This window comes from Danio rerio, chromosome 8 (assembly GCF_052040795.2).
Source record: "Danio rerio strain M-AB ecotype USA chromosome 8, GRCz13ab, whole genome shotgun sequence".
Lineage (NCBI taxonomy): Eukaryota > Metazoa > Chordata > Actinopteri > Cypriniformes > Danionidae > Danio > Danio rerio.
This window is the reverse complement of record NC_141028.1, coordinates 48,572,501-48,584,719: the sequence shown is the minus strand read 5'-3', so window position 1 is coordinate 48,584,719 and position 12,219 is coordinate 48,572,501. Positions and strand designations below refer to the sequence as shown.

At 36.0% G+C, this 12,219-nt stretch overlaps 1 protein-coding gene across 7 annotated transcripts in view; it reads right to left on the bottom strand.

Annotated features, from left to right (window-relative positions):
• The window catches only part of kcnip3a (Kv channel interacting protein 3a, calsenilin), a 153,453-nt gene that overhangs the window by 65,134 nt on the left and 76,100 nt on the right, over positions 1 to 12,219 (bottom strand). The window contains exons 1-2 of one of the 7 annotated variants that reach the window (XM_087262980.1): positions 1,416 to 1,911; positions 1,193 to 1,334 (exon numbers count right to left, since the gene is read on the bottom strand). In XM_087262980.1, coding sequence (XP_087119106.1) covers positions 1,193 to 1,289 — 97 coding nt within the window. In that variant the 5' untranslated portion in view covers positions 1,290 to 1,334; positions 1,416 to 1,911. 7 annotated transcript variants of the gene reach the window in all.

Genomic DNA, 12,219 nt, shown 5'->3' with positions numbered 1-12,219 from the left:
GTATAACAATACACTACAGCCTTACTGACTGTTTTACACAGAATCAGTGAGCTGTAACAATAGACAGAATTTTTCATTAATTAAAATTTAATCGATGGGGTGGGGGTTTTTATGTTTTATCTAAAAAACTAAAAGTCATCCAATGTTGATTTCAGAAACTATATTTTGAATTTATATTACATTTTTAAAATATATTTTAAGCAGCTTAAAGGACAACAATTAGAAATAATGCATTTATGATTTATTTATAAAACAGTTCACTTATTCCCTTCATTATTGGGGTCGTTTAACAGTTAAACAACTATTAAAACAATAATAATTTATTTGTTAGAAGTGGCTACCTCTTTAAATAAATATATCTCTTAAGCATTTATTAATCTTAGCAAATATTTGTATATTCCTTTTTATTAATGCATTGCAAAATTCAAAGGTTGTGTCATTTAATATTGTTTAATAAAGCTGAGGTATCATTAAATAATTCGTATTCGCATGATATCATTGACCAAGATTGATGAAAAATAAGTGAAACATGTTGCTGATTGATTAATCTGGTTAATATTAGTTAACTAATGAAAACTAAAGGTTTACTAAAACTATTGTTTTAAGTAATTTATTCAGCTTACTGTATCAGGCAGTTTTTTTTTGGTTTAATTTGGTTTAATGTTTAATTAGTTTATTTTTTTACATATGATATGTTATGATGTATCACTTTTATTATTTTACAAGGAATAAACTAGCGTTATTTTTTTTCATGAACTAAAATTAACACGGAATAATACAAATTTATGAAATAATAAGAAATAGTTGCTTATTGTTGGATAAAATATTAGCCTTATTATTATTTAATAAGGTCCTTATAGTGAAGTGTTGCCAAAACGTTTCCAATGAATAAAAATATGCGTTCTACTTTCAGACAAAATTATATTTGAAGGATATTTAGACTATTTACAGACAAAAAAAGAATAATAATAATACATTAATAACAATAATAATTAAATAAATAAATACAAGTTAAGTAAAATAACATATAATAAACAATACAAATTACTTGACATTAAATATAGTCTCAGATCCGTTGATATTGATGAATACTGGTTGTTTAATTGCTCTGAACAACGAGAACAACAAAACTTTTACCATGATCAGAAACTTTATTAAGTGTTAAAGAGAGAAAGCAAAGCAAAGGAAGTACCTTGAGCAAAAGAGCCGGTGACCAAGCCAAAAAAGCAGCTCAGCATACCGGTCAACTCCCTCTGACAATCATTCTTACAGTCGTTTGCCGCGTCCATGTCTCCTGTCCTTCAGTGAACGTCTCTCGAACGTCTCAATGTCTGCTGACCCAACAGTCACTGTTAAAACTACTACAAAACACACTCTAATCCCTAAAACATTTCCTGAAACGCTCTGACACTTACTTTTCCCCCTCAAACTTCTTCCTCAGTTAGGAAGAGCTCCAGGATCACAGGCTTTAGATCAAATATTAATGCATATTCAGATGAGGAGTTTCCTTTGAGCTGCTGTGATTGTCAAACTAGACATTTGTTTCTTAAATAATGGACCTAACTCGGCCGGCTTTCTGAGATCCAGAGCTGCTCAGGGCAGAAAGGTCTCAATGTGACCCAATGTAGAACAACACAATGCTGATTTGTTATCTGGATAACATTACACCTCCAGGTCCAGACGTGAACAGTAATCCAAACCAAACAGCTAGTGAGATCCCGAGCGTCCTGCTGAGTCCTGCTGAATATATCTGAACATATTCTCATGACTCTCTGTGAATAAAAGCTATGAAGAGCAAGCAGAGCTGATACTGTATATGAGAGAGAGAGGGTGAGAGAGAGAGACAGTGAGAGAGAGAGAGAGAGAGAGAGAGAGCAAGAGGGAGAGCGGGAGGAAAAGAAAATGACAAGCACAATGCTCAAGTTTCACAGGATAAATGTACTGTATTTTGTACAGTCACAAGACATTGAATAATCTTTTAATTTGTAAGGATGATATAGAAAACAATGCTCTCATCAAAGCCAATATATATATATATATATATATATATATATATATATATATATATATATATATATATATATATATATATATATATATATATATATATATATATATATATAAATAGAGGTCACGTTAACCAAATGTTTTCCGTCATTGACAGATTTTTTTTTCAGCAGTGACGGAAAAATCTGAAGGTGATCCGTCATTTTGACGGATTATGCTGAGTGTGATCTATTGTAATTTGTAGCTAACTGTAATTCCCACTCCTGTCCAGCTGATGGCGATTACACTTGTTTTGTCTCTGTCACCGCTGCGTACAGTTGCAAAAATGTCACAGCAGCTGAGTGTGAGAAGTTTCTTTAAACGGCCAAATAGTTGTGATATTAATAATAAAGGTGAAAATAGAGGAAGTGATATAGTGGACGATGAAGTACAAACAGACAAAAATACGATCCAACCAAGCGGCAGCTAACAAGGAGGTCAGGTTTATTGTTTTTATATTGATGTTCTTGTGCACAACAAAATAATTTATTCATTTTTAGTATCATTTGTTTCTTGCAATCAATAAATGTGTATTATTATTTATTTTGTCCTTTGTTTGATTATTTTTGTTATAGGATATGTATGATGTTTGCATTTTATTCAAAAGTTAAATGCAGTGCCTACACTGTGTTTACATTATAGCCTGCGTTTGCTGTTATATCAACTCAAATGGTTGTAATACTATGTATCAAGTACCAATGTAATACCAAAAGGTTTTATATGAAGGTATATAAGGACTGAGTCGCACTAGCTCCAGGCCGCAGCGCACATTACTCGAGGGCCGATTCTGGCTCGGATGCGGCAGTTTCGGCTCGCTTACGGCTGCCGCATCTGGCCTGAGTACGGCAGCCGGGGTCTCCGGCAGGTGAGAACCCAGGAACTGGCCCAAGTGTATTTTGCTATCTGGGGTGTGTTGTGCGTACTAACGTTAGCAGACTAAGAGGGGTGCAGAAGAAACGCGTGCTGTAGTATTTTTTTCCCGGTGAAACGAGTGCTTGCAGGATCGGGAAATCCCACATTCAGAGAATCCAGCAAACTTTCTGATCACAGCCTTAGGAGAAATGTTTCCTAACTACAAAACGCTGGCTGAAGTGGCGCTAGTAAATCCAGTCCTTGGTCACGAGAAGTCGACTTTCCGAGGCAAAGACAGTCGTTTGATTACACACAGGCAAGCACCCAATTCAGGTCGACGCAGGAGGAAGATGAGTTAAGGCAGATAGTAGTCATTGTTCATTTGTCAAATAAATAAATTAATAATTTAGACTATGCTAATCGTGCAAGTTCATTATTAAAATATGAATAAAAAAAGCGATCAGAAAGTCTGCAAATTAAATAACGATCAGTAATAAGTTACGACGGAAATTTTAAAACCCTCTCTCTCAAAATTACAGGCAATGAGAAAGTCTAACGCGACCTCTGATATATATATATATATATATATATATATATATATATATATAATGGCTGAGTTAAATCTAACCCTGGTTATGGGTCTGTTTTGAGTATAACATGCAATAAACCAATCAGATTCTCATCTTACTTTCCCTAAAGGTCAGTTGCGCCTTTGCCTTTCAGTAAACAGTCTCTGGGTCATTCTGTGGAAAGATTTTAGACATATATAGACATACATAGATACTTTTAAAGCTTCGAAGCAGTTTGCTGCATTTATAAATCGCTTATGTCTTGAGGTAGTTCATTATGATGCGATTTACCTTCCATGTGTGTTTTGATTGGACAGGAAGCACATGACTGATTTTTCAAATCCCCATAGACAAGACCTGCATCCCAAATAGAACACTATACACTATGCACTATGTACTTATGCACTTACACACTCAACAGTATAGTATATGTATGTAGTGTCGTCCAAAATGGAGCTCTAATGTTTTTTTTTACTAAACGGAAATTCAAACCATTTCTCTGATTACGTTTGATGGTCGCCAAATCAGTGAAATAAATGAGCAAACTATCAAAAATTATCTGCCATGAGTATAACCACATTCACCATCTGGATGCGCTATAATCCCTATAGCAAGAATTTTGCTTTCACAATCTAATCAAAATATCAAAATAAATAGTTATCCAACATGTGCAGCCGATAGCTCCGCCCCTTCCGCTACTTGAGCAAACCAGCGGTCGTTGAGTGCGTGAAGTGTCCAACATTACAAATTTCATTTTACCGGCTGATCGAGTGCATCATCCGGGTATTTAAAGTGCACTTATTATTTTTAGAGTTTTCAGTGTAAACGCACTACTTACACTATACTCCAAAATGGCGTAGAATAGTGCATAAGTATTTGATTTGGGTCGCAGTTAAGAAAATATAACCCTAGCGGGTTCCACACTGGCTTCTACATCTTGCTTATATACACTATGAACAGCAGCTACGCTAATTATTTTCTTTATTCTCTATTTTCACCTGGGGATACTCATCCCGAGGTCCTCAGATTAGGCGGAGTCACTGATTGGATCCAAGACCAGCGACGTGATGATCCCAAGGATTCCATATCCGGGACCAGGCAATATCCTGAGCTGCTGCTGCGCTGATGGTCGTGGGGAGTGGAGAACATGAGTCTGATTCCAGCGACGCTCCAGGGACAGACGAGTCTTCATTGAGGCCATCTTCCAGCATAAACCACGGCGAATGAAGTTCTGCACAAGACTTTTGGCCAGCGGAGAAATTAAAATGGTCGTGCCCAACTGAGTCTGGTTCTCTCAAGGTTTTTTTTCTTCACTCCCATCAGGTGAAGTTTTTTTTCCCTCTCCGCTGTCGCCACTGCCTCACATGGTTCAGGATTGGTAGAGCTACGCATCGATGAATTTGCTCTTCAGTGTTTGAACTCTCAGTAATGATTAAATCACACTGAACTGAGCTAAACTGAACTGAACTGAACTTAAAACACTAAAACCTGAACCACACTGTTCCAGTTACTATGACCATTTATGTGAAGCTGCTTTGACACAATCTACATTGTAAAAGCGCTATACAAATAAAGCTGAATTGAATAAAAAAAGTGACTGCAGGTTGAAGGAAAGTAGTGGAGTAAAAGTACGCTGGGAGAACTTGCAAACTCCACACAGAAACTTTACCACGTCAGCCTTTTTATTTTATTTTATTTTTGTTTGACACACTGTGTTAAATACTGGCTGACCAATGAGATTGACAACTTCATGGCCCTACAACAATATAATAACCATTTATTCCAACACATTCCTCAATTAGCATATTTAAACTGTGCAAAGAATAAAAGTGTGGATTATAAACACAAATGTTATGCTTAAATTGACATTCATATATTTGAATAAAGGGTAAATATATATAGTTTAAAAACTGGACATTAGATTTAGCCACAGTCTTGTGCTGTATTTAACATAATTTTCCAATCTATGCATATTTTTATGATGTAAAGGGGACCCATTATGCAAAAAAAAACACTTTTCTAAACAGTTTAAACACAGCTGTGTGGCAACAGCCTGTGAAAATAATCAGCTTCTAATAGTGTAAATGTATTAATAACATTTTTTTGTATAATCACACTTCATAAAAACAGTCTGCAAAAACACTTTAATGGACATTCTCCATTTGTGCATGTCATCATCTCTCGCTCATTAACATAGGACTTTGTCTTGTCTTTTAATCTGCCACTATGCTGACACATAGGCGTTTGTAGCTCCCCCTTCTTTAAAAAAAAAATACTGGGAGCACAATCTTATTTGAATTGGCACAGCTTCCAATGTTAACCAGTGTAAAGATTTTAAACTCTCTGTTGATGATCTTCAAATGTCTTCCTCGACCCAGGTGCGCAACCTTGGGGGCCTTGGGATGCACAGCTTAGTTTTAACTCACACTTCAAACACTTGACTAAAATAGCCTTCTTTCACCTACGGAACATTGCGCGGATTAGACCTTTTCTATCACAGCCTGATGCGGAAAGGCTTATCCATGCCTTCATCACACCACGTCTTGACTTCTGCAACACAATCTTCGGGGGTCTACCAGAAAGCTCTCTGAGACGTTTACAGTATATTCAAAATTCTGCTGCACGGGTTTGAACACATACTTCCTTGTGCCACCATATCACTCCTGTACTTCAGCAACTTCACTGGCTTCCTGTTTATAAGTCACGTATTGATTGTAAGACTCTGATTTTAACATACAAAGCAGTGCATGGGCTAGCACTACATCTGTGACCTGGTAACTACTAGGCCACTCCCACTCGCAGTCTTCATTCTTCATCTGGACTTCTGTTGTATCAGCCACGCTGTAAACTAAAGACTATGGGTGGTCGTGCTTTTTCGTACAGTGCCCCTAAGTTTTGGAATAGCCTACTAATCAGCATCATGTATGCCGCTTCTCTGGACTGTTTTAAAAAACTTCTCAAGACTCAACTTTTTATCGTTGCTTTCAACTTAGATTGTTAATTGTATCATCCAATTGAATTGAATCATTCATATTTTATTGTGGTCTTTTTTTTTTTTTTTTTTTTGTATGCCTGTTAGGGCTATGGGTCTGAGAAAAGCGCACTATAAATAAAATATTTTATTATTATTAATTTAAAGTGACAGTCACCAAAATGGCACAATTAAGCTCAAACGCTAAAAGGGGCAGCTTCATAGAAAGAGTAAAAAAAATAAAAATAAAATAAAGTTGGTATTTTTCACTGAAATGTCTCTTATATACACTCTAGGGCAGAGATGCCGAAAGTTGGCCCATGATAACCTTTGATTTGGCCCACCATCCCATGCCTTTATTTGTTTGCTTTGTTGAGCTACAAAAAAAAAAAAAAAAAAAAGCTTGGATTAAATGTTTTAATTAAACGTTAGAAACAAATCAGATTTATTCACATGTTCTTTGTGTTGTAAATTGTTTTTTTAGTTTTCATTGTAATACGTTTATTATAAAATGTAAACAATATATAATGCATTAGCCCAATACGATTAAAGCAAAGCTTTTGATTTATTTTTTAAATATTATTTAAAAAAAAAAAACATATGAGATTACCTATGGCAACTTTTGTAATACAGTTTGATATATTTACCTTCGGCCCACAGCCCTAAGTTATGTTTGTTTTTGGCCCTTCATAAGAAAACATTTGGTCACCCCTGCTCTAGGTACATGAGAGACTTAATTTGCATCTTGTAAAAAGAGAGTAAAAGAGATCCTCCTTAAATATTTTTCTTTAAAAATAAAAAAGCTTGCTTCAATGTTCTGCTGTTTCATGATTAGGCATACAAACATTCTAGCATTTTAGTGTGTGCTTAACATCCAAATTAGTAAGGTCAGTGTAGTATAAGTCCACTATAGCCTGATTGTGGGACACTCCCCATCCGTCGTCTCTTCTTTCACTCTTCCTATAGCCCTCTCTCATTTCCCCAGTTGCAAGCCAATCTCTGATTTCCAGATTGAGCCTAGAGTGCCACTTTCTTTTAATGGGGCCACAAACTGTTTTAGTGTCTTTTTCAGCACTCCTAAAAGTGATTTTCCCCACCCTTCAGCAGCCTTGAGAGGGAAAAAAACAATTAAATCGATATCGCATAATGACAGAAGCTTATTATTTATGAATTGCTGCTATTAGGATGACAAACGTTTCATTAAATATTCATGAACATTTATAAAAGCATCGTGTCTTGTGATATTATTGCAGCATGGGTACAGTAAATGGGTTGGATATATGAGGTAATGCGTTAGGTCCGTTTGTTTGTTTTCTCCTCATAACCACTAGACGGCACTAGATGAGCACTGTGAGGAACAGATGAACATGCAGCTCTGAAACTAGAGATCACATCGCAAAAATAAAACATACCCTTAAATCATATACTTTGCAAGAGTTGTTTGTATTTAATGATTTCAAAAAATGAGAAATCACAAAATGTTTCCTGACTCATTGAACACAAACACACAGACACACACACACATGCACATGCACACTCACACAGTATTTAAATTAAATCTGGAACATTACATTGCACATATTTCATGACTTTAAAAAAGGAAATGTTCTGACTTGTTGAGGCACATGACTTACTAACTAATTTAAAATCTATTGTCCCAACAGGCATGTAGCCAGGCTGGTGGAGGGGGTGGTTTTTTTTTTTTTTTTCAAACTTTTTGCAGTTATTCACTTAATTTTTATTTAATTATGAGGTTTAAATACTGCATTTAGTGACATTAAGCACATTTTTTTTTTCCAGCTGGATTAGCTTGTCGGATGTACCAAAAATATTTAGATACCATAAATATAAAAGATTTAGGATAAAGAAATATAAAGAAAAAAAAAATACTTATTTCTTTGAAATAGAAATTAAATTTTATATCAAAAGCTGTAGCATATTGTCATTTTTTAGCCAAATAACAACAGCACATAGCACATTCAACTTTCCTCAATCAGATTTTTGCCATTTGAATATCGAATAATTAAAACATAATAAATAATGGAGAGCTTATTGATTTTTCTAGCCTCTCTAGTAAATTTTTTTCCTTTCAAGGATAAGATACAAGATCTTGAATGAAAGTTTCTTCTAAAACGTTTTCTCTATTTAACAACAACAGAATACAACACAGGTTCATTCTGAAAGTGTAGTCCCATGGATGTTTCTGGAGACCACGAATTATGTAGCCGGAGGTACGTATGGCTGCATTTCGTTTTTTCAAGCGAACGTTGTGGGGCAGTGTGATGCTGTTCCTTTTGGCGCTTACCGGCTGACCGCTTACCTCCATGTGGAGGGCTTTCCCACTGCAACCAGTTTGTCCAGATAGCTCGTCGTGTACATCGGCGGACTTGAGACGCACAGAGAAGTTGACCTCGATGACGGCAAACGGGTTCAAGTCGGTTCCAGAAATCAGGTAAGATAAAAACAGAATCCAAAAAATAAAATGAACGAGTGAAAAACAGGGTTAAGAATGCAGTAAAAATCCGAAAACATGGTAAAAATCAGACGAGGGCTTTTCTTTTTCTCGATGGCTTTTGTAAAATGTCATTAAGGGTTAGAGAAGTAAGTGGGTGGGCGGGTCAACTGATAAAATTGGTTGGGTTCAGGGAAGGAGGAGGGTGGGTCATTCAATTCAATCATTCAGTCAGTCAAATGGACAGTCGGCCGACAGCAGCCTCTAGTGGGTTTACGCGAGAACAGCGAGGATGTGAACGCTGCTCGCGAAAGACATTTGAGATGCGAAAAAGCACACACAGCTGCCTCTCGCAGATTTTCAAAAACTAAAACTGCAAAAATAAGTACCTCCTGGGACGTATTTCGCGGTCTCCAGAAACGTCCACAGAACTGCGTTTTCAGAATGAGCCTGGTTGACAGAATAGGTCAGTAGTGAAAGATGCCTTCACTTATGTTAGATTTTGCTTGGTCTTAAAACCTTTGATGGGTTATTTTCACAATTTTTGATTCTTTTGTCAAATAAGGACAAATGAGCTCATAAATGGGACAAATTCAAGTTAGGCTCATTCTGAAAACAGAATCCTATATACATTTATGAACACTGTGAATTATGTAGCCAGAAGTACGTATCATTTTTAAAATGAACGCTACTGGCGGTATGATGCTTTTCCTTTTCACACTAACCAGCTGACCGATTACCTCTGTATAGACAGCTTTTTAGTTTGTTCAGTTAGCTCACCATGTGGACTTGAAACGCAGAGAGGAAATGACCATGATGACAGGGTTCAAGTCCGCTGAAGAATGCTTCCAGAAAGAGGGTGAGATAAAAAAAGAAACCAAAAATAAAATAAGTAAATAACAGAGTGAGAATGTGTTAATACCTGGTCAAAATCAGAAGAGGGCTTTTTCTTTTTCTGAATTGCTTTTTACATTTTTCGGGTCAGTTTAAGGAAGTGGGTGGTTCAGCTGATCGGTCAGTCAGTCAGTCAAACAGTCAGACGACAGCGGCCTCTGATGGATTTATGGAAGAACAGTAGGCGCCAATGGCACTTGCGAGAGATATTTGAGATCTCAAAAAGCGTACACAACGGTCTCTTGGATTCGCAAAAACAAAAACGGAACAAAAACATACCTCCTGGTCCATATTTGAAGGTCTCCAGAAATGTATATAGAGGTACGTTTTCAGAATTATTCTGGATTGGACAAATTATGGACCTTTGACAGTGGGTTAGGGGAGTGGGAGGGTTTTCGAACCACTCGAACCCCCAACCCTGGCTATGCATTATCAATAATAGTACTTCATATTATAATTAGTTGTGTACCTCAACAAGTATGGTCATAAGATAATGATACCTTTGCATGTATTTTAATGATTCATTTCAGCAGACAACTGGAGATTTTTATTAAGTACAGCTTTGACTACTGGGTTTATTAATGCACAGCATATATAGTTCAATTATTATGCTATTATAATATTTTATTGATTCCTTCTATTCTATTAATATTGATCTTTGAATTTTAAAAAATGTTCATTTGTTGGTGATGAAGTTATTCATGAATCCTATATTAAAGATGTAGTTTACCCTTAAAATAAGTATTTACACACTATTTACTCACCCCTAAAGTGGTTACAAACTTTGAGGTTCTTATTCTGTTAAAGCTAAAATCATATTTTGAAGAATGCTGAAAGCCTATAACCATTGACTTCCATAGAAGAGAAAACAAATACTGTTTTTTACATTCTTCAAAATATCTTCTTTTCTGTTCAACAGAAAGTCAAACAGATTTGGAACAAGTAAAGGGTAAGTAAAGGGTGACAGAAATTTTAACTTCCACTTTAACTCATGGTTATCTGTGCATCAGTTAAGCATTATTAATCAGTTGCTGCTAGATCGGATATAGTTGGGGTCTAAAGTTTGCACGAATTATTTATATTTTTTAATTCCCATTTTTATGTATTTAATAATGTCTACCCCCACCCCACCATAAACCCAACCATCACAGTAATGTTAAAATTGTAGTTTTACAGAGTATTATTTATGCTTTCTATTCAATTTTTTTTTACTTCTATCCCCACCCTCACCCCAACCCTAAACCCAACCGTCAAGTAGTGTAAAAATATAAATTATTGTTATACAGTGTCACACAAAAAAAAAAATGCTATATTGATGTGCATATTGCACTTCTGGCCAATTGCATATCCAACCTAGACTTTACCGATTTAATCCGCTTGTTAAGTGTGACGTCACAGGAAACGGCTTACAAATCCAAGTGCTATATTAAATTGTATGGAGAAACTAAAAACAAATGGTGATAATAAACGTTTACAAAGTGATCTTATAGTTTTAAAAAATCACGATCGCAATATGTCCATGCTTACTATGAGATGGCCAGAAAGTGATGAATTTTTTATAAATTGTTAACATTTCTGATGCAGCAAGTCCAGAGACTGTTGTGTACACCATGATTTTATTTAAAATTCACTTTAATGTGTGATATGACTAAAAAGTGGCCATGAACAAATATTTTCTCAATTCAAATGAGTAGCGGCTTGGACTCAGAAACAGTATTCCATACGTCACCGATACGTCATGACTTAACAAGCAGATACATATTAATGTATTAATAGTGTGCTACAAATTGCCTCTCATAAAAATCTGATTGTTATAGCTATCAAAACTGGCAAAACACTGTATAAAAGCTATCCACCTCTTCAGCATATATTAAGTTGCCACTACTATTAAAAGCAACAAACTTTGAGCAAGAACACTTTCCAGAAGGTTGCCTTTAACCTCAGTTTTGATACAATCTCATTAATGACCCACAGAGGGCCCGCTTACATCAAGAGAGTGGCAATACAGATCGATCAAAACCAAGTTAACCTGAACCCGCTCCCTGTGCCACGATCAACAGGGAAACTTCTGCTGAGGTCTGCGTGATCAATGTCACCCTCTGGAGGTCAGGACCCAACATCTGTGCTTACCAGCTGCCTGGAGAAGCACTTACTGGTGGAGGTGCTGTTGTTTAGCAGGTGGACTATGTTGTTTACAATATGTAGGCACTGGAGCATGTATTCTCTCTGCATGCAACAGACTAATTGGACTAAGTAATTATATTTGAGAAATAGCCAAAGAACCCAAAATGGGATCAAATTAGCAAGAAACACTGAACATTTATTAGCTTGACTCAAAAAAGGAAAATAAAGCAAAGCGTGAGTATAGAAATGAGATTACAACTCCACTCACGATCAGGCAAAAAAGTGCTTTTATTATGGATCTGTTACACCTG